This window comes from Festucalex cinctus, chromosome 5 (genome assembly GCF_051991245.1).
Source record: "Festucalex cinctus isolate MCC-2025b chromosome 5, RoL_Fcin_1.0, whole genome shotgun sequence".
Lineage (NCBI taxonomy): Eukaryota > Metazoa > Chordata > Actinopteri > Syngnathiformes > Syngnathidae > Festucalex > Festucalex cinctus.
Genome location: NC_135415.1, coordinates 5830001 through 5855271, shown reverse-complemented (window position 1 = coordinate 5855271; position 25271 = coordinate 5830001). Strand labels below are relative to the sequence as shown.

The window sequence follows — 25271 nt, the reverse complement described above, 5'->3', positions numbered from 1 at the left end:
GATATATTAAACTGTAGGCTTCCTTTATCTCCAAGATTGTGTTTACTAGGTGACTTAACAATAATTGAGCTACCATGTAAACAATCTCAATCTATATCCTCCTCTGCCTCCCGGTCCCTTTTCCCTTGTCGCCCTCCCTCCTCCCCCCCCCCCCCCCCCCCCACCCCCTCCTGCCCTGCAGCCGCCCTTTCGCCTTCTTGTCATCTCCTCCCCGCTTCCCCCTCCCCCCTTCCCTGTCTGCCCCCCGCCCCCTCCCCCTCCCTCTCCCTGGGCCTGGGGCTCCCGGCCCGGGCGTCGGGCTCCGGGGGCCGGGCGGGGGTTTGAGGCCTGCCCCACTCCGGTAGAACTCCTGGCGCCCCGGGCGGGCTCCGGTGGCCGGTGGGCTGTCCAGTAGCCCTGCTGCGCTGGCCCTGTCCGCCTATCGTGGTGCGGTGGGGGGCGGGGGGGGGGGGCTGCTAGTGGGCGGGCGTGCCACCTACACCCGCCGGGTTGGGTGAGGCCCCGCTGGTCGCTCCTCTTCCTCACTTCACTAGTTTTGCACTATACACTTTGTAAATATACACATAGGGCACACAACACATTTCTTGGTGGGGTGGGGAAGGGTGGAAACACCGTCTTCACCCTTCAACTCCCCTCCAATTTTAATGCACATCATGTCCAAGGGGAGGGGTGAGTTGGGGCGGGGAGCCATCAGGGGGGATGGACTGCAGTGCCTGGCAGAGCTGTGGTCCCCCCATCTGTGTCCCTGCCCCACCACTTTGTCCCTCCATTTCCTTTTTTAATGCACCACACATATACATATTAATTTTTTGGGGGGGATGCGGGTGTATCGGAGTAGGGGAAATTTTTTCCCTCTGCTCCGACTCACCTGCTCCCAATTTTAATGCACCACACGCACACACTTGTATATACACTGGGTGGGGCCACATTCACGGTGTAAGGGTAGAGCTCGCCAGTCGGCGACCTGGCGGACTCAGTAACAGGGTTAGGTGTCACTAGTACGCTGGCGTGACGACCGGGGCCTCTTCCCACCGGGCTCGGTGTTCTGGTGTTCCGCCTCTCCCCCGGTGCTTCCTCCTCTGCTTCCACCCCTCCGGCGGCCGCTGTGCTCCTTTCGCACGGCTGGAGGTGGGGTGGGCACGTCTTCCCTCTCTGCGCTGCTGCCCGGTGCCGGTTTCCGGGGGGGGGGGACTCGCGGGGGGCGGGGTTCGCGGGGCGGTTGGCGGTCGTGGGGGGGTGGGGCTTGTTTGGGGGGGGGGGGGGGGTATTTCGGTGTTGGGGGTCGGGGTGTGTTCGGGGGTTTGGGGGCCGGGGGTTTGGGGGCCTGGGTCGTGGCGGGTGGCGGGTTTGGGTGGGGTGCGGGGGGGTCGTGGGGGGATGGGGGCTGGGGCGGGGGTGTTCCGGGCGTCTGGGTCGGAGCGCCGACCGGTGTCCGCTCGGGTGGCTTGGGGGTGGCCTTGGGGGGGGGGGGGGGGGGGGGGGGGGGAGCTCGCTTTGCTGGACCGCGGTTGACGGCTTCTTTCTTTGGTGGTGGTCCTTATGCATGCCAGATCCATCGCACCAGCATCTACTGAAACTCAAACAGAATTTGCCTCTCCCTCCCACAGCCCCTTGAATCAGTGGGTGCTGGTGTCTGTGGATCTCACTTTGCTTTATCTATCCTTCCCTCCTTCCTCTCTTTAGTTTTTCCTCTGGTCACTTGAGATCTCAATTTATTGCAAGTTTGAGGATTCTGGGGTTGGCATAAGACTCTGGTTTTGTAACCACGCAGGAGGGGTTTGGTTGGTGCTGGATTTCACTTTGATGGATTGGATGTACTGGCTTCTATGGATCTCACTCTGCCTCATCGATCCTTCCCTCCTTCCTCTCTTTAGTTTTTCCTCTGGTCTCTTGAGATCTCGCTAATTTGTTGGAATTTAGAGGCTTCCGGGGTTGGCGTAAGACTTTGATTTTGTAACCATGGGGAAGGCATGGTGTTTGGTCGGTGCTGGATTTCACTTTGATTTATCTTTCTTTTCTCTTTATTTTTTCTGACCTTTTATCTGGTCTCCTGACCATTTGAACCTCACGACTCTGGCAAGATTCTGAAGTACCTGGTTAAGGCGAAGGGTAATGGGATATTTACAAGGTTTTAGGTGAATTAATGAGTATAAATTTATACGTATTTGCACGCACGCGCACGCACGCACGCAAACGCACACACGCAAACGCACACACGCAAACGCACGCAAACGCACACACAAAAAAAAAAAAAAAAAAAAAGAGCAATGATGATAAGACGTTGAATCGGTAAGACTACCGAATGAACAATTCTGAGCTCTTTAAAAAAAAAAAGAAAAAAAAAGAAAAAGAAAAACAAGATATTCCTGGATATCAGGTCAGACTTAGGAAAAGTCAGCAACATTTTTGCCCCTTTTTCTGGCATGTTTTGCGATCAAACCCAGACATAACAGTCCTATAAATCATACATGCTTAAGGAAGCCACTCACAACATTTATATTCATTCTTGTTAACAAATTTATTTATTTTTTTTTAAATCTATAGGTGTGTGAATGAGGCCTCCAACATCTGGGAATACTCCTGTCTGAATCAAGCTTCACTTCTTGACTGATCTTGTCGATGCTGATTGCTCATGTAGCTATTTTTCTGAACAGCAACATTTCAACTTATTTCATCAGTTCACACGAGTTTATTTCATGGTTCCCCAGTTGAGCCTCAGTTGAAAAATCATGTGCATAACTGAGTGCAACCTCCCAAAGGCTTATGGGGATTATAGGGAAACTGGACTGCATTGTAGAAATATTGCTAATGTAGTCCAGATGTTATTTTAGGATTGCTGAATACTGTTTGCATTTTTTTTATCTGTTTACCTTTGTCTTTGTCTTTTCTTTACATTGTTTTTTTTTAATCAATTCTCATAAATTCGTAGGGTACTGATGTCCTACCATTATTTATGTTTTTTTTTTTTTAAGTTAATATGCAGTTCTCCATGGATCGTTCTTGTGCTTTGTGCCAACTATGAAGTGTTTTTATTTTTTATAATGGGCAGTGAATTTATTATTTATTTATTTTTTTGCATCATATTCTCTTTGTTGTAAAACATTACAATCGGCATACAATTTTTTTTTTCTTTGTGAATAATCTACAGCAATTGTGTTCAATGGCATGAACAGTTTGTTTACATTCCCCCTAATTATTATATTTATTTATTTATTTATTTATTTATTTATTTATAATGGTTCTGTATCTGGGTCAGAAATCACAAGCCTCAGCCCCAAGAATGCATCTTGAGGGGTTACTGAACCACGCCCCCCCACCCCCTCTGTGGAGCAGAGATCATATGCTACACCTTGCAGCAGCATTCCATTATGCGAGACTTTGGTCTGAAGCGGAACATTTATTATCTACGTCCGATTCAAACATAATAGCTGTTTTGGTGCTTTTGTCATGGAGCTCAGTGAGGGACCACCTATTGAAACAAAGAAAAGGGTAAGTCAAAATTCTAGTTTACGTTTGATATATTTTAAACATTGATTTCTGTTTTTTTCCTAAAGGAGCTATAATAAACATTACTGAAAGGTATTGCTTTTCCAAACACTATTATGCTCAATCAAACATAAAAAATAAATACATAAAAAATCATCCGACTTTCACTTGGCAGTCAGTGATTCATTGCAGTCCAAATGAAATCTGGAATTGTTTTATTGTTTTGGGGGTGAACAAACAAATCAAAAGTGCACACTATAGTATACAGTACATGCATTTATTATTCAATGAATAAATAATTTAACCTATGGCTTCAAAGCTTTCAGATAATTTTACCTATCATATATTAACATTTTAAAGGAATTTGAAGGAATGCAATTAAGTAGCAGTACTTCTTTTTCTGCTGTACTAATACCCAAAACCCCATGGCCACAATTTTGTTTTGTTTTTTAAATTACTCAAGTCATGCAATGTGTATGGTAACCAAACAGTTTCTGCAATGCATCTGTTTTGATTTGTTCATATAAGATAAAAATGTCAAAGTCCCCTCCAAGGAGATGATGTGAAGATATGACAAACAGATGAAGTTACAAGATTAAATTACTTACTTTGCCATTTAAAACTGTAATGCAGAATATATTTTCAACAGACTTGGGTTACTTTGAGTGGCTGGGAAATATTCAACAATAGTTTAAAGCTGCTAAAAGCAGGAAATTGAATTTCGAATCGCTACTGCCACGCGTGGCCAAAAAATGCAACTGCACACTTCCTTTTTCATGTACACACGTGCATGCATTGTGAACAGCTAAGGTGTTAATTTCCTAATTAGAATATGTTTGAGTCATAAATGGCCAAATAAGAAGCTTATTGTAAAAATATTTTCGAGCAAATTGCTCCATAGAGCAGCTTTGAAAAATAAAATACATCAGAGAATATGATTCCAGAATGTAAGATTTTGTACTGTTTCCTATGGTCTTTTTCAGTGATAGGTTCCATAAGGTTGAGGGTGCACCACACATTTTCCATCTAATAGCCATTCTAATTCTGGTCACTAGGTTGCGATTGGACAAATGATGATCAAAAATTATTGAGCTTTGTTTGTTTTTTTGTTTGTTTGTTTGCTTGCTTGAGTATTTTATAATACGTAGGTTAGCACTTAGCAATGTTGTCATTGTCTTTCTGTACCATAAAGTATGAAGCATTTGGTTGAACGTGATTAGAGAGTAGGCTACTGTAGACCTATAGGCTCCGTATCTTTGGTCAGAATCCATATCATGATTGAACGTAAATCATATTTGCCCATGCAGTTAAACTGCCTCTACGGTACTTAGGTGTTCCCGTCCTCGTTCATACTTTTGTGTTTTTATTCAACCTAATGATGGCCTCCTTCACTTGTATATTGACATCTCCTTGGAGTTAGAGGTAGCTCCTGTCATGTCTGGGTCACGCCAGGGTTAAGTTTGGGTTCATGACCGTGAGAGGACAAGTGGGTGTTATGTACTGATGTAACAAGTGTCTGTTTTGAACTGATGTAACCAGCATCTGGTTTCAACTGGAGAAACGCTATGTGATGTTTCAACTGGCTTTATGCTATGTGATGTCATGAGCTTTGTAATGTCAAGCTTTAATCCTTTACTTAGTCACAACCCATCAGATCGATTCAGTCTGTAGTAGCGGTCTGAGAAGTGTGTGTTTGTCGGATTATTACTTCTGTTACCACTGTCCTCTGTGCAGCTCTCTTTGTTTCTCGTCTAGTCAAGTTTGTTCCACGCCTCTCGATGTGACTAAATAGTTAAAATCTTATTTGTGTCTGCGCTTTGGGATCCAACCTTCAGCACATGACAGCTCCAGTCAAACAGCCGCCCATTACCTGCTGAAGTTTTCTTGAAGTAACAAAAGATACCTGACCATTTTTTTGTAGTTAGCTGTGAGTTTATTGTGCAAATACTTTTAATAATCTGCATACAATGGCTGGAATTTGTTCATTCTTGTTTTAACCCAGTAAGATTCTTCCAAATTTAAAAACCTTTTGTGATATACGTAATGAGAATAATGGGGGGGGGAATCACAGTTAACACTCATCCATTCAAATTCCGGAAGTTAGTAAATTACCCCATGATGGCAACAAAAATGTTTCATCCAAATCTTGTCACATCTCATTAGAAAAGCCCAGTGAAGTCTGTATGCGTGACTGTCATTACATACAATTTCAGAGTTACATAACAAAGAATCCCTTTGTTTCATGCAACCGTTTCACATTTTGCAAGCATTTATTCCTAGAAGCCACACAGAATCTTAATACAAATCTTACATAGCATTTTATAATTAAATGCATTTGAAATATGTACTGTAGGCCTAATGACTGTTACTAATGCAGATTTGAAAAGGCTTTTATTCTGAAATGGAAAATCTGATTTAAATGTAACATCCAGTGTGGCATCCTGGTATTGTCTAGTAACAAGTACAATTGGAAATGGTTGACTGACAACCGTGGGATTACTTTTAATGCCACGTTGACAACGTAGCAACAACTGTAAATGTAAAACTAATGTAGATTTGAGAATAATTTTATTCTGAAATACTATTTTAGATTTAGATTGACTTCCTGGGATGGTGCACCTATATCTGTTAGAAGTTTGGGGTCACTTTTAATGTCACTTTGAATTTACAATTCATGACAGTCATTTTCAGATCTCAAAAGGCTTTTATTTTGAAACACTACGTTGGCTCGTAGTAAAACTTTCTGGGTGCATCCTTTAATGAAATGACTCAACAAAAAGAGGCTTTATCCCTCTTCCACACGAACACTCTACACACTAGTAGGGAAAGCCCATTATTGTTGACTGCTTTGAGGTGCAGTCAAAAGTGCAAGTTGCACTGTAAAATGTTCATTTGAGCCCATCTTTTCAAAGAAATCCGCTTGTGACGCGTCAACATTTCATGGCCTCATTGCGAGACATCTTCCCAGAGTGGGAAGATAAGTCGATTTTTCACATGCTGCGGTCGAATTAGGCATACGAACCACTGTGTTGTTGCAGGATAAAACCAGCCCCTTGTTAACATTCATCCTCTACATGAGGAGGACGCTCAGTGAGCAACATACAGTTTTGGATACTACTGGCACACAGCAGCGTGCGCAAAAATGTCAAAAGAAAATTGGGAAAATAACGATGAATATACCCCTTTGTTAATTAAAGAGGCCGAAGAAACAAAGCCGCCATTGAAGGTATGTGAATTTTGTTAAGTAGTGTCAGCATGAGTTAAGGCTATATTAGGGTTACGCTGAGAATTTCAGATTTACACTAAAATAAACTGTGAGGAAGTAAAAAAAAAAAAAGTTACTAAATCTGATCCTCTTATTGTCATAGCCGTAGGCCCTATATGTTTTTTTTTTCCTTCTTGTTTTCAGGGTACTCCTTTGTAGCAACAGTATTCACATATTCAGTTTTTGTTTTTTGTTTTTTTGTGCACTTCTGCTTTTCTCTGGCAGGTGCCAAACAAAACCCTTCTTCTGGCTACGTTTGCTGCTTGTATCGGAGGGACCTTCCAGTATGGATATAACGTCTCTGTCATTAATGCACCCACCAAGGTAATGCGGCTGTTTTTACCTTGGAAGCATGGTGCGCTAGTGATATAATGTCCGCCTCACAGTCCGAGGAGTAAGCATGAATGATCATTATTCTATTCAATAAGTGCCAACTGAGATTGACTGTCGATCAGTCCGGGATGTTTTGTACATCTCGCCCATATTCAACTGACAGCTAAATAAAATGGATGGCACATTTATGTTTTGTCCCTTCTCATGTTTGTAGTATGTGCAAAACTTCATCAACCAAACATGGACAGAGCGTTACCAAAGTGACATTGCAGCTGGTGTTCTCACTTTAATGTGGTCCACTATTGTGTCTGTATTTACACTTGGAGGACTAATAGGAGTTTCAATTGGAGGAACACTGTCTATAAAACTGGGAAGGTATGTTTGTTTTGTTTTTTAATCATAAAAACATTGTTTAATTTGGTCACTCTGCACAACCTATCCAATGCAAAAGCTGTGTAAATAAATCTGCCCTGACCAGGTTAATAATAATCCCAACATGAGATGAACAACATATTAGAAACACATTTTAGTGAACTTCTACACCAGTGCGAAGTATCGCAACAATAACAACCATTGATATTGTTCATGAAAACCCTTAGTGGAGGACGACTTTATTACAATCTCATGAGATTGCCTCCCCACAATGACATCATAATAATATTAGGGGGGGATGATACGGGTAAACCACTATTCGATACTGTGACGATATTTGACTCAAGGATATCGATAATATCACGATACACGATATCTACGATTTTTGATATATTGTTAAAAAAAATTAGCAATATATCACGATATGTGACTGAAAAAGCCAAACAAATGCCCATAAAAAGGAAAATGTCTAATTATGCATTTATTTAAAGACAAAACTTTGTACAATGCACAAAGTTCTGCATAGTGCCTGACTGCCTCTGAGCCTTTTAACTGTAAACATTGTAAAGTGAGACAAATTAAAGTGCATAAACATTTATAACCTAACACTGCACAACTGGACACATGACATCGATATCTACCGTTTTCAGTGTATCGCTAATTTATAACAACAGAGAGCGCAACAATATATTGCAATATCGATTTTTTTTTCCCCCAGCCCTAAATAATATCATTAAAGGGGAAGTCACCCACCAAAAAGAATTATTGACTATTCTAAATATGGCTTTCTTGTGAATATTGCGTTAGTGGAATATGAGTTAAGCAGCGAAATCCAGCCATTTTTTATCTATTTCAGGGGGCGGCCATTTTGTCACCTGCTGTCGACCCAAGATGACATCAATGTTGCTCAAGTCTCAGATAACAACCAATCACAGTTCAGCTTCAGAAAACAGGTGATCTGTGATTGGTCATTGATGTCATCTTCAGTTGACAGCAAGTGGCAAAATGGCCGCCCCCTAAAATAGATAAAAACGGCTGGATTTTGCTTCATAACTCATATTCCACAAATGTAATATTAATCAGAATCTTATACTAGTGAGATCATATATATTATTGTCAGGATATGTTTAATGTTGGGTTCCACTTTAATACTGTGTATAATAATGATGTTGTGTAAGCATGTAATACAGGTCATATGTCTGTGACACTGCAGGAAAGGGACATTGTTGGTCAATAATATTCTTGCCATATTGGCTGCCCTGATGATGGGTTTGAGCTACCCGACAGGAATATTTGAACTAATCATCCTCGGACGTCTTCTCATTGGATTAAATGCAGGTACATCACATTCTGTTTGACTTAAAATCCACATATGTGATTTTTGTCTGATAAAATGAATTTAATCCGTGTGTCTTTTGAATAGGCATTGGTCTTTGTGTTCAACCTTTGTACTTGGTGGAAATTGCTCCAACATCTATCCGTGGCCTCATGGGAATGGGAACCTCCGTTTTTGTGACGGGTGGGATCTTCACTGGACAAGTGATGGGCCTCAAGTAAACATTTTTTTTTTTAAACTGGCATATATCTAATGCTTTTATAGCATTTAAAACATTGCCACATGGGAGTACAGTGGTGCCTTAAGTCAAGCGTTTGCACGTAGCTCGGAACATTTGTATCTCAAATCACTTCTCACATTAATGTCATTAATTCAATCCAGCCTCCTAAAACCAACAGGAAATTGTGGTGTAAAAAAGTTTGAGAACCACTGCTGTATAATATTGCATTTAATTAAAAAAACATACAGCAATGACAAAATTAAATACATAACAGGTAAATCAATTAATCAGTATTTTCCACTTGTTTTTGCTTCACTTCAGTGGACATTGCACTGCTAACTTTGGTGTGCGCAACTTGGCCACCAGGGGCAGTGTAGTACAGACATAAGGATCTCATGAAAGTCTCCGCCCATCAGTAGACCATAGGAATAGTGGCTCTTCACAGAGGATAAAGAATACAGTACATGGCTATGAGTATTGTTGCTTTATTTTAAATTTGACTTCAAATATCCTTTGCTTAAGATGTAATAGCACCATTGCTATTCGTTAGCCTGTCTATGCTGTTTCAAATTAGGCTTTAAGTCAAAGTTATGTCTTTGTTTTAAATACACAACATGCAGACTATTTCTCTTACTTTTGTGTAACTTAACAGTAAAATGGGATTGACAATAAACAGCTTGAAGCCTCTTTTATTAAGAATAATCGCTATTCGTGTCACTCCTATCTCAAGGCACCACTGTATTTGTAAATTAGGGGTGCAAGAAGGATGTTGCTCTAACATCTGTGTGGTTGAGCAGGGAGCTGTTGGGTAAAGAAGAGTACTGGCCCATTCTACTTGCCACCACATGCATCCCAGCAGTCATGCAGCTCGTGATGCTCCCCTGGTTCCCGGAGAGTCCACGCTTCCTGCTCATTGACAGAGGAGATTATGAGGGGTGCAGAAAAGGTGAACTAAAAACTGAAAGATTTTTCACTCATAAATTCTAAGTACATTTTTCAAGGAGAGTTTTTAGTACATTTTACCAGTTTATTATTTAAAAAAAAGTTACTCAAGCATTGAGGAATGAACTCATGACCTTTGATCAGCTTTTGAGACATCCACTCTACCACCTGAGCCATGCCACTCTTGCTGTTTGCCACTATACTGCATTGCTGGTGTGTCCAAAATCAGACCTCTTGTAAGTACAGTACAAGGATTCCACCTGACACCATCAATATATTAACACACAACAGGAGCGGCATGGCTCAGGTGGTAGAGTGGCTGTCTCACAACCTTAAGTTTGTGAGTTTGTTCCTCAACCCTTGAGTAGCTTTTTATTTTATTTTATTTTATTTTATTTTATTTTATTTTATTTTATTTTATTTTATTTTATTTTATTTTATTTTATTTTATTTTATTTTATTTTATTTTATTTTATTTTATAAACTGGTAACATGTACTGAAAACTCTCCTTGTAAATTTTACTTAGAATTTCTGAGTGGAAAAACTTCACTAGGTTTTTTTAAGTAAATATTACTTCTTCTTTTTTTCTTCTTTTTTTTAAACAGTGCATGCTTTGGTTTTGTTCTCTCAGTGTCCTTAAATGTTAGTATCCAGTGCACATGGCTGTGGTTGAGAACATTCAATATACTGTAGTCAGTCTTCAAAATCACCTGCGGCAGAGAGATATATTTTCCTGTGATCACTTTTGATGCAGTGAATCTTGATTATTAAACACAATCACCCCATGTGGTGCATCATCTGCTTGCATGCAGCCCTCAGGCAGCTCCACGGTGCAGCTGATTCCGATAGCGAATTGGAAGACATGGAGAAGGAGAAGAACAACCTGGACCAGGAGGAATTCAAAGCCAAGAAACCATGGGAGCTGTTTGCAGACCGCAGCATACGCTGGCAGCTTCTCACCATCATGCTTCTCAATTCAGCTCAGCAGCTGAACGGAATCAATGCTGTATGTAATGTACTACCTCTTTCGCAACACAGGGCTTATTGTGTATTGCTCCAAATGCTCGCGTCACACGTGGATCCTATAAGCAGTCTTCATTTGGCTAACATTTCTAAATTAAGGTTGATTTGAGACTTTAATTTGTTATTCTTATCTATTTTTGCTGTAGATTTACTTCTACGCAGATTATGTGTTTACGCAAGCAGGAATTCCCAGTGAGGGAATACCATATGCAACAGTAGGCACGGGTGCCTGTGAATGCATCACTGCTTTGACCTGTGTAAGTACCTGTATTCATCTAAGTTCTTAATTTTACAAGTGGTTAGCACATCTGCCTCACAGTTCTGACATTCGGGATTCAAAATGAGGCATGTTTGTACAAATACTGTATGATGCCATAACCAGTGTTTTAAGTGCCGTACTCCTCTAATTCATATATATATATATATATATATATATATATATATATATATATATATATATATATATATATATATATATATATATATATATATATATATATATATATCTCATTGGTGAGCGGTGACCTTTTCCTGGACTGAGAACAATGCAGAAAAATATTTTATTATTAAATATTATTTAATACCATTGTGTAGGTATAAAATTAAAGGGGAAATATTCAGGACTGACACAGGTTGATGCGCACACACACTTTAATTAATATAACCAGCACTGTGGTGAGTGAAATGACACAATCACATGCCCACAAATTTATATTATATACTATATATTATATAATAGTATATATACTATATACTATATAATTGTACAATATTATATTGTCCTGTGTTTTCATCAGTATCAGTCACGTCTAATATTCTGGCCACTCAGTAATTAGGTTGCTACTAACAAATTCTGTTATTTTTTGAAAACACTTATCAGTGAGTGTTTTACGCCAGGAATCAGGATCCCTATATGGGATAATGAGAGTCTAGCAACTTCATTGTTTGCATCAACCATTCGGAGTATATCATCTCAGTATCGTAAATGGTGACTTGCAGAAGTTAGGTTTATATTTCACAGTGTGCTTTGCTTTCATTTCATTGTTGATCGTTCTGACAACATGCAGACTTGCTTGGAGTAGCAGTTGGAAAAATATCTTATGAAAGAAAATTTATATTCACATTATTACTCAATCATTTCGAGTTTCTTCCACACTTATTTTATACTTATTGGTACAACCGTACCCCACACACTGATATTTTCGTTCGCCGTAGAGGAGAAAAAATAAGCTTACCGCTGGCTTCACTTCTTGTTTGGCATGAGCAATCCATGTTATTATTGTCATTATTATTATTTTTACGTCCGTGCTGTCAGCCTGCGAATCCACCGCAGAGTCTGACGATCTTATTTTGAAGCTTTGAGCCAGGACAGCACAGTAGCGATTTTCTCAACATTTTCTTAACTCAAGAGCTATATGACACACGCATTGGGGTCGGCTAGCATCGGGCTAGGGAAAAAAAAAAAAAAAAAAAAAAAAAAAAAAAACGGGCTATGCTAGCATCACGTTGAATGACGCAAGCACGCTTCTGTCGTACAGCACTGATATATATATCACAACTGGAGTAATCACACGCTTGGCGATGAGCGCACGGACTTCCATATTATATGTAAGTCAGTGGACGAACGGCCCTCGGCGGAACAGCATTTTGGGATCAAAATATGGATTGTCAAGCATACCGGAACGCTGACAGACTGTGACAGTACGTTCTTTGCACATTGAGAAGTACTGGAACGCTCAAGGGAGATTTTTAGAAGTGCCGGAGCTCCGTACCGGTATGTTCCGGCCCACTTAAAACACTGCTGCCATAACACATTCATTCATTCAGTATATTAGTTTGGTTAACTTATTTAGCTTCTGACCTTATATTGCCACTTACAACTGAATGGAACACTTGAATGCGAAGTAAAGCCTTGTGGCCTTTCTGGGGGATGTCTCAAAAATGATTAGCTATAGAAGGTCACAAGGCATCTTTCCTCGACTCACTCTAACATCCCATGTTAATCTCAGTTAGTGTTGTGAAACCGTGCAGACTTGTGTAAAAAATACATTCTTATCTTTTTAAAAAAAAAATTATGTTTTTTTTTTTAATTATTGTGTGGTTTTTTTGGAGAGCTCAGAATTGTTCATTCGGCATTCTTACCGATTCATCATCTTATCATCATTACTCTCTCTCTTTTTTTTTCTCTTTTTTTTGTGCGTATGTGTGCGTTTGTGTCGCATATGTGCGTGCGGGCGTGTGTGCGTGTAAATACGTGGAAATTTATACTCATGAATTCACCTAAAACCTAATAAAAATCCCATTACCCTTCACCTTAACCGGATACTTCAGAGTCTTGCCAGAGTCTTGAAGTTCAGAAGGTCAGGAGACAGGGGAAAGGAAAGGTCAAAGAAAGGAAAGATAAATCAAAGTAAAATCCAGCACCAACTAAACAACTCCTACCATCCATATGGTATTTAGAATTTTTTTCAACTTTATTTACTGGTGAATTTGTTTATGTGCATTGTGCACATTGAGAAATCTTCCGAACAATCTAAGGCCCATCCTTTTATGAGTACTTTGTTGCATTCTAACAAATGTGTTGTTGGGATTTATTCGTTAATGTTGATGAAGCTACATTAGAAATCTATCGGTTGAAAAAAGATCTGCTATGTTTGTCTTTTTCATCAACATCCCAACTTCATTGGAATTGGAGTATGTACAGTAGAAACCCTGATGTTCATAAACAAAGATAATATAACATTTGACCGAATAACAGCATGAGTTGCCATTTTTATAATATTGCAGTTATAAAACACATAAAACAAAAGAGACAAAAGTTGCATGAAAGGTCAGTGATAGACGGAAAACATGCTGTCATGCAGTGTTTTCAGCCTTGTCATGTGCTTCATGTATCACAGGGTTTGCTCATCGAGCATCTGGGACGGAAAGTGCTCATTACTGGAGGATACACGCTCATGAGTATCTGCTGCATTTTATTTACTCTCACCATTACTTTTCAGGTACTAAACCACACATGTACATATAAATAAAACGTGTTTTTATCATGCGCTTTTGCTACTGTCCAGAATGTGACCTCCCGGTTTGCTCTTGCTTCTCTCAGGAGATCAGTCCAGTTTTTCCCTACCTCAGCATGGCATGTGTGTTTGCCTTTATTCTGAGTTTTGGATTAGGGCCAGGTAACAATTTGCATTTGTGTCAGTTTAGTCTTTTTAACAGAAGGTGGTGCATACATAATCTGTTTCTGGTGACTGTGTTGTGTTGTTCCAAGGTGGTGTGACTAATATCTTGACTATGGAGCTGTTCACGCAAAACGTGCGGCCTGCAGCCTACATGATTGCAGGCTCCATAAACTGGATCAGTTTCTTTTTCATCAGCATGGTCTTTCCTTTTATTGTGGTAAGTAGCAAATATGATGTTAAACTGAATAAAGCACATAGACATAATCGGTTCTAGGGTCAAATTATGGTCATCATTAATGAAAATGTATGAATGATACATTCTATCATTTTTACATGTGCAGTAATTGTAAAAAGACCACTTTAATAATTTACAGTGTAACAAAAATAGTCAGTTTTAATTTTCATTAATAATGTACTAATTCTGCAGACATATTCATCCTCTTCAATGTAAAAAATGACTACCTACAAGCTGTTAGTGCAAGGGTGTCAAACATAAGGCCCGTGGGACGGATCAGGCCCGCAAAAGGGGTTTAATCCAGCCCGGGAGATGATTTTGTAAAGTTAAAAATAAAAAAAATAAAAAAAAATTGTAATGTCAGACTATGTCAGTCATCCACAATCAAAATATAGAAAATGTGTAACTTGACAAGCAGTCTTCAGATGAGCAATGCAACTTGTACGGGGGAATCGTCCTGGATGTCATTATTTTACACACAACTTAAAGTTATGGTTTGTTTAATTATTATTATTATTATTATTATTATTATTATTATTATTAGCAGTAGTAGTAGTAGTAGTAGGAGTAGTAGTAGGAGTATTTTTATTATTATTTCTTTTAATCATAGACCGACAAACATGTTAAATACGACACAAATTCAATTACACAAACACAAATAGATATGACAAGGATCTAGCGTCCTTATAACGTCATTAACTGAGCCATGCAATGCATTCTGGGAACAGAATATATGCAAAACAGGTCGATTTAACACATCCAGGACTCAGTGTTGCCGCATCCATTTGCATTTGTATTATTTTTTGGAACAATATGATTACAGTTGAGCTCCGTAATTTAGGGCTGGCACACAAATAGTGAAAATCAGCATATAATTGACGGCAATCGTTTTTAAGTTATATACTGTTATTTTACCGATGCGGCCCACTTGGTAATATATTTTCCTCCATGTGGCTCCTGAGTTAACATGAGTTTGACACCCCTGTGTTAGTGGCTCAATCTAAGAGCGGTCAAGTGGCTCTCAGTTTAGTCACTATAACCATAAAGTGCCTTTAAAACCACATTTCACTAGGGATGTCATGATAAGGGCAATCAATATATCGTAATATTAAAACTGCCACAATATCGTCGTCGTCATGTTTACAATATTTAAAAGGAACACATCTGTTTAAAAAGTCAGGTTGATTTCCATTTGTGCAGTTCTAGCACCCTCTAGTGGCTAGTTTATTAGTGCAATTTAATTTTGATTAGGGATGTTTTGGCCTTCTGTTTCAAATCTATGCTAATTGTCAGATGAAGGGGAACCTAATTCGCTTGTGAAGCGATCAAAGTGTGCTTGCATTAGCAAGTAAGTGCCTCAATATTGTTATTAGCAATTGTAGGTGGTTTATATGCATTGCTGTTATGTTCAAAAGCACAATATTGTGCTTTTTTTTTTTTTTTTTTTTTTAGTATGAGCTCTCTTTTTTTACAATATTTTGATCTTTTTAAATATCGCCAACGCCCCCACAATATCGTGATATTTATTGTATCGTGACCTTCATATCGTGGTAATATCGTATTGTGATGTTTGGATATCGTTACATCCCTACATTTCACCGCCCCCCAACAGCTGAGTTTTTCCATTGAACTTCATATTAATTGTATTAAGTAGATGTCATGCTATTAAAATATTAAGTATATTAAATTGAAGCGGACAGTGTACATGTAAGCAGCAAAATATGTGTGATTGCTGACATGGTGGACAATGGCAGGGTGGACATTTTTTGGCTAATGTTAGCATATTATGATGAACACATGTTGGATCTTCACTCACGTTTGTAGCAACATGATTTAGTTAGTTCAATGTACCATTTAACAATAAATATCTTGAATTGACAAGGTTGTTATCGCTATTGATAATCATTGACTCAAATTAACCGGTCGAAGGTTGATTTGACTGACTGAATTACATTATCAGTTAAGAGATGAGGCCAGGCAGCAATGCATGTATGCACTGTATCTTTGAAGTCGACTCTAAACTAAAACCTTATTGCTCCCTGATAATCTTCTTAGAGCCACCCAGCTGTGCTCAGATTTATTTACTGGTATATTTGTATTTATTTATTTATTTTGATTGAGAACGTGGGTCATACTTGTGTGCATTTATGTTTTGTTTTCTCAGCTTGGTCTGAAGCAGTACTGTTTCCTGGTGTTTATGGCCATCTGCATCCTGGTGGCACTTTACATATTCATTATCATTCCTGAAACCAAGAACAAAACTTTTCTGGAAATCCAGAATGAGTTTAAGACTGGGAGAAAAACAGACCATGGCAATAACGGCTCTGGGACGACACTGTTGGCAACCTCAATATAAACACGTACTGTATCTTATGACCCTCGATTTAATATATCTCTCTTTTGTTTGTTTTGTATTTGTCACAAAGCTGCCTTTTGAATTGTTGTAACATAGAGTTCAACATTTTGCTACTTAAATGTATGTATTCTTGTTCTCTGAAGTTTCAAAAAATGAATTGTGATTTACCAATGAAGTTTTCCTTTTCAAAAACACAAACTATTAAAAATATTGATCAAACTGGTAAGAGAGCTTTGCATTTTTGTGTGAATAGTACTGAATTTGGGAGAAGAAACTACACTAATGAACTTTAAACAAAACAAAAAACACATGATGACATATTATGTACTGTCAGACACACATACACTTTTAAATTGCCATTCCCCAAATAAGAATTTGAAAACAGTGTGTGCATTTAAGTAATTGAACATATGTGTATCTTCATTCTAAATTTGAGATTCACAATAGAAGCAACCAGGGGTGTGGTAAGCATCGGAAAGGTGGCGATGATTCCAAGGGTTCATGACTAACAGAGGCAAAAGAGTATTTTCAATTTGCACCGTTCACGTGAAGGAGTCCATAATTCGATTTTTTTTTTAAATTTTTTTATGAGATTTCAAACAATTTGAATATTTGCTTTAGCAACTACATTACAATTACATCCATATACAGTTGTTTTTTTGTTTTTTTTTTCAAACTCTTTCAGAGGTTATAGTTAGCCATTTGATTGTGGTGCAGAACGGCATCATTGACTGCTTTTTCAAATCCATCCATCCATTTTCTTGACCGCTTATTCCTCACAAGGGTCGCGGGGGCTGCTGGCGCCTATCTCAGCTGGCTCTGGGCAGTAGGTGGGGGACACCCTGGACTGGTTGCCAACCAATCGCAGGGCACACAGAGACAAACAACCATCCACACTCACACGCACACCTAGGGACAATTCGGAGCGCCCAATTAACCTGCCATGCATGTCTTTGGAATGTGGGAGGAGACCGGAGTACCCGGAGAAGACCCACGCGGGCACGGGGAGAACATGCAAACTCCACCCAGGAAGGTCCGAGCCTGGACTCGAACCGGAGACCTCAGAACTGGGAAGCGGACGTGCTAACCACTAGACTACCGTGCCGACGCTTTTTCAAATATTTCCCGCAAAATTGTGTAGTAAGCTACATTATATTAAGTATGTACATGAGGAAACACTGTTAAATTGCCCCTCTGACTATTTAAATCAAAACCAAACGCTACTTTTTGTATAATCATATATTTTACTACACTGTAACTCTTCCATTAGTTTTATATGTAGGCTAGGCTGGGCATACCTTATGTTTTGACAGAAGAGTTCAGACAATTAAATTAAATTAAAATAACATAAATTGGGTGAAACATGCCTAATCTGTTCTTTAATCTGACCGAATCGATTCCTGGAATATTTGTTGCCTTCACAAAAATCACATGTACATTTTTCACATGTTTTTTAAATAAGATAATTGGTTTAGAAATTATGTAATATTAATTATCACAATTTAATGAATAATTGTTTTGACTTTATTAAAAATAAATAAATTACTTTATATTTACACACGATCTTGTTTTCTATCAAAGAATGACCTGACGGATACGGCATTTTAAGTATAACCTCAGCTCCAGTAGGTGGCGCACTTTGAAACGGAAGCCAAACAAAGCGACGACGAAGAAGCCCACTTCAACATGGCGACCTAGGATGCTGTCCATGCTCGTTTGTTGACAAATCAAAAATCAAACTTTTTACTACTTTTGAGAGTTCACAGGCCCAAAATATGTCGAGACTCATCGTTAAAAACCTCCCAAATGGGGTAAGTAAGAAGCTTTGATTAAAAAACAAATAAAAACGAATTGCTAAACATTACGTACGGTATCAAGCGACTTAAACGGGTAAATTGTGCTCAGATGAAGGAGGAGAGGTTCCGAGGCATGTTTGCAGCTTTTGGGACTGTGACTGACTGCACCCTCAAGTTCACCAAGGACGGCAAGTTCCGCAAGTTTGGCTTTGTCGGCTTCAAACGCGAAGAGGACGCGAATACAGCGCTGAAGCATTTTAACAGGAGCTTCGTGGATACATCCAGAGTGACGGTATGTTCTTGTGGGCCTGCTGTCAGCTTCACAGGCGACATTTCCATGGCGAGTGATGTGTGACTTGTGTGCTCCATTGCAGGTGGAGATGTGTAAGGCATTTGGTGACCCCACTAAAGCAAAAGCTTGGAGCAAACACACTCAGAGTTCTGAACCAGACAAACCAGCCACACAGACTAAAACTGCTAATAAAAAGGTGGGTCATTCATTGATTCCAACAACAGAAACAATAAGGGAAGGAAAACTAGATTTGTTACCAAGCTGTGTTGTATTGTTTTGTAAATTGTGCCTTATATCTGCAGGAGAAGGGGGAAAAGGAGCCCAACAGTGCATTGAAAAATGTGAGTTTTAATGTTTTAAGAATGCCTCTTAATACAATACATAATTGCTGTTGTACATCAATGCAAGCTACAGCCACCACTGTACTATGTTATCGTAGTTATGAAGTCACATGTTTTATTTACATCTTTTGTATTGGATCTGACTGCTCACTTGTGACCTAGGTGATGGCAACTGGTTTTGAAAATGGATGTTGAAATGGATTGGAAACATGTATCTTAATGTTCTGGCTGGATGTTAAACCTGTAGGCTAAATACATTTCAAGAAAGTCATGTGAAGGCGGTGGGAGTTTCATTAACCACAGCAACATCCTTTGTTTATTTCCGAATCTAACTTGTCTATCTATCATGTGCATCAGCTAGAGGACGATGACGCGTTCAAGGAGTTCCTGTCAGTGCATCAGAATCGAAGTCAAGCGCCGACATGGGTGAATGATACATTGCAGCAGGCGGTCGACCCTGACGGCGACAAGGCAAAGAGCAAGAAGAAGCCGGTTGACGATGATTACCTCAACTTTGACTCTGACCAATCAGACAATGAATATGAGGAAACAGAAGAAGAGGATGAGGAGGACAGTGAAGATGACTGTAAGTAACTGTGAACGATGAAAAGATGAAATATATCCTGATGATGTGTTTTGCAGTCATCACTAAAGAAGCTCTGAAGTCCAGCCTGTCAGATATGGACTATCTTCGCTCAAAGGTGGTACGAACTGAGGACGCCATGGATGAAGGCGATGAGAAGGTTGACAAAGAGAAAGAGGATGGTGCTCCTGCACAGCACAACGACAGCGCTTATGAGAGTGGGGACCGAGATAACACCCTCAAAACAAACACCTCTGTTTCCTCTGAGGACAAGAAGCAGAGAAAAGCGAAGAAAAACGCAAAGCAAGAGGTGACGAATCTGTCTAATTTACATTTTAATCAATATTTACTTTGTTTGTGCAATTTACCCTGTTTTTGTTACTTACAGATGGAACCAACAACAGAGTTCACGGTTAAACTCAGAGGAGTCCCGTTCAATGTAAAAGAGGTGAATAGACTTGTTGTGAAGGTTTATGTTGGGGGGGTAAAAAATAGAAAATTTTGTTAATCACACCTTGTCCGATTATCAAAATAGAAACAAATTAGAGAATTCATGACGCCACAGAAGCCTGCTGCCATCAGAATTGGAAGAAATGAAAGCGGCAACAGAACAGGTTATTTATGGGATGCATTTTTTTTTTCTATTGCTATACACACTTTTGCTTGTTTTCTTGTCTATGGGTCTAAAATGCACATATCTCAACGTAAAGGTCTTGTATGTGTTTTAGGCTATGTATATGTAGATCTTCACTCTGCAAAAGAAGTTGAAAAGGCCTTGAAGAAGAATAAAGACTATATAGGTAAGAGCTCTATCTCAAAGTGTGAAGTAATGAAGGCCTTAGTTATTATACTGTTTGCCACTATATGTTAAATTGCTTCCGCTTGTCTTTAGGAGGTCGCTACATCGAGGTGTTCCGGGTAGAGGCATCCGGATGGAACAAGACTGACCAAAAGGACAAAATAATTGATAGAAACTTCACCAGAAAATTGAAGGACGATGAGGAAGAAGAGGATGTTGCTGAATCGGGACGTCTCTTTGTCCGAAACCTCCCTTATACATGCACAGAAGAAGAAGTCAAAGAAATATTTTCTAAACATGGCGAGTTTAAGTATCTCAAACGCAGATGAATACATTTCAGTTGATGCTAGCCATAGCGAAAATAATAATGCTCTTTTGCTTTTTGCATTATTGTAGGTCCTTTATCCGAGGTGCTCTTCCCCATTGACAATCTAACAAAGAGGCCTAAAGGTTTTGCTTTCATAACATACATGATTCCAGAAAATGCTGTGGCAGCTTTATCCCAACTTGACGGGCACATATTTCAGGTATGTTTGACATGATGCTGCAGGATCTTGCGTACTTGTGAATGTTTACAGGATGCTTAAAATAAATATTTTGTCTTTTTTTTTTTTTTTTTTTTTTTTATAGGGCAGGATGCTTCACCTGCTTCCATCCACAGTAAAGAAAGAAAAAAGTGAATCTTCAGAAGCTGGAGGTCCTGGCTCCTCATCTTATAAACGTCAAATGGATGCAAAAAACAAAGCTTCAAGTTCCAGGTTAAGCACGTTCCTATTAAGTTGTGATCTAGTTTTGCTGCCTTTTGATTGAATTCTTTGTTTTTAGTTCACACAACTGGAATACACTCTTTCTGGGCACAAGCGCAGTGGCTGATGCCATCGCGGAAAAATACAACACCACAAAAAGTCAAGTCTTGGACCATGTAACTTCATCCTGTTTTTCACAATAATCTCCTAATAGGCTGGACTTTCAAATCAAAGTCATGTTTCACTGTTTTTTTCTTGTATTTCCCTTTTTGTCATTGTGTTACAGGAGACAAAGGGAAGTGTTGCTGTGCGAATGGCTCTGGGAGAGACCCAGATTGTCCAAGAGACTCGGCAATTTCTCCTAGACAGCGGTGTGAGTTTGGATTCCTTCAGTCAGGTATGGTTTGACTGAAACGCCCACTTAACAGTGGTCAACTTTCTTCTAGCTTTAAGTGGAAGTCAACCTTAACCATTTGTTGGCAATAATATGATATATGTGACCTCACTAGTTTAAACATGACATTCTAATTAATATTACATTTGTGGAATAAGAGTTATGAAGCAAAATCCAGCCGTTTTTATACATCTCACGGGGCGGCCATTTTGCTACTTGATGTCGACGGAAGATGACATCACAGTTGCTCAAGCAACGACCAAAGTAGTTGTTTTCTGAAGCTGAGCTGTGATTGGCTGTGATTGCATAGAACATATGCAGTCAAAAAAATTGTGTTGACTTCCCCTTTAAGTTGCTTCTTCTGGTGTAGCATGGTTATTTAATTGTTTTTTTTTTTAACTTTATTTTTTAAACCTTTTCAGGTACAACAAAACAACAAACACATTTATACATTTAGCCATCAATTTCACATTACAGAAAAAGATAATACAGTACTAATTACAGGTCTTCTTATACAGTGGTTCAAGAGTCACTTTTTTGATTTATAAACATAATCAATTTTTCCCAAAACAGAAGAAATTTTTTATTTTTTTTTGGTTTAAAGAGAAGGTAACTCGCTCCATACTTTAAATTGTGTTCATTAGCAAGGTTATTTTAGTTAACTAAAACTAACAAAATAACAAAAAAAAATTCAAAAATCATTTTGGTTTATGAAATAAAGTAAAATAAAAACTAAAATGTTCTAAAAAAAAAAAAAAAACTGAAACTACATGTTACGTTTACAAAACTATAATTATAGTGAAAATCTCCTTAGTTTTCGTCTTTGATAATTAATTTAATACATGAGCCTTTAGGGTTAAATGTGATTTGAGTATATTTATTTCAACATTAACCGGAATTAGGACCTTTGACAGTGTGTCGCGCATAAGTGATAGCATTTAGAAGCAGCCGAAATGCAACGCGGGGTCAGAAGGGCGTTGCTTTTTTTATTTTACCAAAGTTTTTATTAAATATTGCACACATAATACACAACATTTTTGAATAATGAAAACTAATACTAAAACTAAGGATTTTTTAAAAAATAACTAAAACTAATAAAAACAGTTGCCCTAAAAACTACTTAAAGCTAACTAAATTAAAGGCACGATCTTCCATTTTCACTCAGGAGAGCGGGTGGTGGCGGGGGGCACATCGCAGACATTTTTTTACTCACTCACTCACTCACTCACTCACTCACTCACTCACTCACACATGCAAGCTTGTGTGAGTGAGTGAGTGAGTGAGTGAGTGAGTGAGTGGGGGAAAAAAAATCCGTGCGTGCTGTCAAGTTGCCGCGGGAGTGACGTCATGCAGCCGAAAAAATTCGCCCGGCCCCGCCTGGGACAGTGAGTGACACGCCCCCCGCCACCCCCTGCTCTGCCATTGGCTGGTGGGGTAAACAACTGTCTGTCCACAGAAACGTCCCGCTGTTGACAAAACAAACACAAAATGGCAAAATACAGGCTGGGGGGTGGGGGTTTAGGAAAAAATCACCACCACACATTAACAGAAGCCCAGAGGTGTAGACTGAGAAGGAGTTCATGTGTATACATCCTATATTTAAATAGAAATAAATAAATAAACAAAAAAAAACCTCCAAACAAAATAAAAACTAAACTATAATGAAAATTCCACAACTATAATAAAATAACCCTGGTGTGTAGGCGGCTGCAGAGAGGAGCACAACTGTGATCTTGGTGAAGAACCTCCCATCCGGAGTGATGGTGTCGGAGCTGGAGAAGCTCTTCTCCACTCATGGCTCTTTGGGGCGGGTGCTGCTGCCGCCCTCCGGCCTCACCGCCATCATCGAGTTCCTGGAGCCCACTGAAGCCAAGCGAGCTTTTACGAGACTGGCCTACAGCAAGGTTTTATTTAACCCCTGTTTCATTTGCGTATAGCATCATGTGGGGATGACTCAAACATTTTGGGTTTGTCTCTGTATCACAGTTCCATCACGTCCCGTTGTATTTGGAGTGGGCGCCCATGGGGGTGTTTGTTGCAGCCGAACCAGCGCCAGGTACTTTCGATATCACACTCACTCTCCCTTTCAAGACACTTACCAGTACTATTTTTAAATGACAAATGTGTGGATCTGTTTAACCAAGTGAAAGTAAAGGGTGTGGAAGAGGAGAAGCAACAGAAGGAAGAAAAAGATGAGGATGAAGAAGAGGAGGAGGATGAGTGTGTTGCAGGTTCCACACTTTTCATCAAGAATCTCAATTTCAGCACGACGGAGGAAACACTTCAAGAGGTACACTTTTGTAACTCTGAATTAATATCAGAAGTCAGTGTTTTTAATTGCTGCTTATGTGTCCTTTTCTAACAGACCTTCTCCAAATGTGGCAAGGTGAAGTCATGCACAATCTCCAAGAAAAAAAACAAAGCAGGTATTTTCGACTGAAGTGGGACACAACACGTTTGGTGGTCACACACTGAAACGATTCATGTATGCAGAAAGACGATAACTGATTTAGGTATTTGATTTTTTGTTTTAAAGCAATACTTGCTTTGACTTTCAGGCAAAATGCTGTCAATGGGCTATGGTTTCGTTCAATATCATACGGCCGAGGCAGCGCAGAAAGCCTTGCGACAACTCCAGGTATTTGGATTTGTTTCCTCGCTGTTGAAAAAAACTTGCCATTGCCTCGTCAGTAAGTCACTTGACTGCTTTTTCTTTCATATTTCCGCCAGCGCTGCAGTGTGGATGAACACAGCTTAGAGCTGAAGATTTCAGAAAGAGCTACAAGGTAAAAATATATAAAGTGGCTCATTCACTCAATGTAGAGGTTTGGGCTGCTATAAATGACTGTTTTGCTTGTTGACTAGTCACCGATAATAGTTGTGTTTAGCAGTTGCTTTAATAAAAAAAAAGTATACCCATGCTTTGTGCCCACAATCAGCTATCACCACCATTTTTATGTTGTTGCCTTCCGGTTTCCGCAGGACTGCTGAAGTGTCACGCAAGAAAAAGCAGGTGGAGAAGAAGCAAACAGGGTCAAAGATCCTTGTGCGAAATGTCCCCTTCCAAGCCACCGTCAAGGAAATTCGGGAACTATTCTGGTAGCAGAAACACAGACACAGCTGCTGTATATGGCACACTTTGTAAATGGCCATTGGGGATCCACTAAATCCTTTGTTGTTTGTCTCAGTACGTTCGGAGAGCTGAAGACAGTCCGTCTTCCGAAGAAAGCAGCAGGTACGGGGAGTCATCGAGGTTTTGGCTTCATCGACTTCATCACCAAGCAGGATGCAAAGGTTTGAGGCAAACACATTTTTGTTTTGAAACTACTCTATCATGATCACGGGTTTAAATTACCATACAGTTTGAATAATGATAAGCTTGTTTTTATCTCCAGAAAGCATTTGCTGCCTTGTGCCACAGCACCCATCTTTACGGAAGACGCCTTGTGCTGGAATGGGCTGATACGGAGGAAACAGTGGAGACATTGAGGCGGAAAACAGCTGAACATTTTCATGGTGAATTCATTCAGTACTTGAAAAGTGTGCGGGATTAGTGCAATCAAGGTCAT

At 39.5% G+C, this 25271-nt stretch overlaps 2 protein-coding genes across 6 annotated transcripts in view; both read left to right on the top strand.

Moving 5' to 3' along the window:
• Positions 1-2966: 2966 nt before the first annotated feature.
• On the top strand, positions 2967-16968 carry slc2a11b (solute carrier family 2 member 11b). 5 transcript variants are annotated; one of them, XM_077521329.1, is made up of 13 exons: positions 4018-5375; positions 6525-6712; positions 6977-7075; positions 7299-7459; positions 8670-8794; positions 8880-9009; positions 9810-9958; positions 10768-10961; positions 11125-11235; positions 13879-13980; positions 14082-14157; positions 14250-14377; positions 16560-16968. In XM_077521329.1, exons 2-13 carry the CDS (start codon positions 6629-6631, stop codon positions 16749-16751), a joined length of 1551 nt encoding a protein of 516 aa, XP_077377455.1. In that variant the 5' UTR covers positions 4018-5375; positions 6525-6628; the 3' UTR covers positions 16752-16968. The 5 variants fall into 5 exon arrangements, with proteins under 5 accessions (XP_077377456.1, XP_077377455.1, XP_077377453.1 ...); XM_077521330.1 differs by lacking the exons at positions 4018-5375; positions 6525-6712 and adding an exon at positions 2967-3489; XM_077521327.1 differs by having other exon boundaries at positions 4018-6712.
• A 1430-nt stretch (positions 16969-18398) lies between these two features.
• Positions 18399-25271, top strand: part of rbm19 (RNA binding motif protein 19) — a 7384-nt gene continuing 511 nt past the window's right edge. The window contains exons 1-23 of the mRNA XM_077521325.1: positions 18399-18562; positions 18657-18839; positions 18922-19035; positions 19142-19180; positions 19538-19766; positions 19823-20073; positions 20152-20211; positions 20299-20377; positions 20492-20563; positions 20656-20862; positions 20959-21089; positions 21193-21320; positions 21388-21484; positions 21595-21705; positions 23406-23606; positions 23689-23758; positions 23847-23992; positions 24068-24128; positions 24261-24340; positions 24433-24488; positions 24685-24801; positions 24891-24996; positions 25098-25218. Of these exons, the coding sequence (XP_077377451.1) occupies positions 18527-18562; positions 18657-18839; positions 18922-19035; positions 19142-19180; positions 19538-19766; positions 19823-20073; positions 20152-20211; positions 20299-20377; positions 20492-20563; positions 20656-20862; positions 20959-21089; positions 21193-21320; positions 21388-21484; positions 21595-21705; positions 23406-23606; positions 23689-23758; positions 23847-23992; positions 24068-24128; positions 24261-24340; positions 24433-24488; positions 24685-24801; positions 24891-24996; positions 25098-25218 (2695 nt within the window). The 5' untranslated portion in view covers positions 18399-18526. The remainder of the gene's footprint in view (positions 18563-18656; positions 18840-18921; positions 19036-19141; positions 19181-19537; positions 19767-19822; positions 20074-20151; positions 20212-20298; positions 20378-20491; positions 20564-20655; positions 20863-20958; positions 21090-21192; positions 21321-21387; positions 21485-21594; positions 21706-23405; positions 23607-23688; positions 23759-23846; positions 23993-24067; positions 24129-24260; positions 24341-24432; positions 24489-24684; positions 24802-24890; positions 24997-25097; positions 25219-25271) is intronic.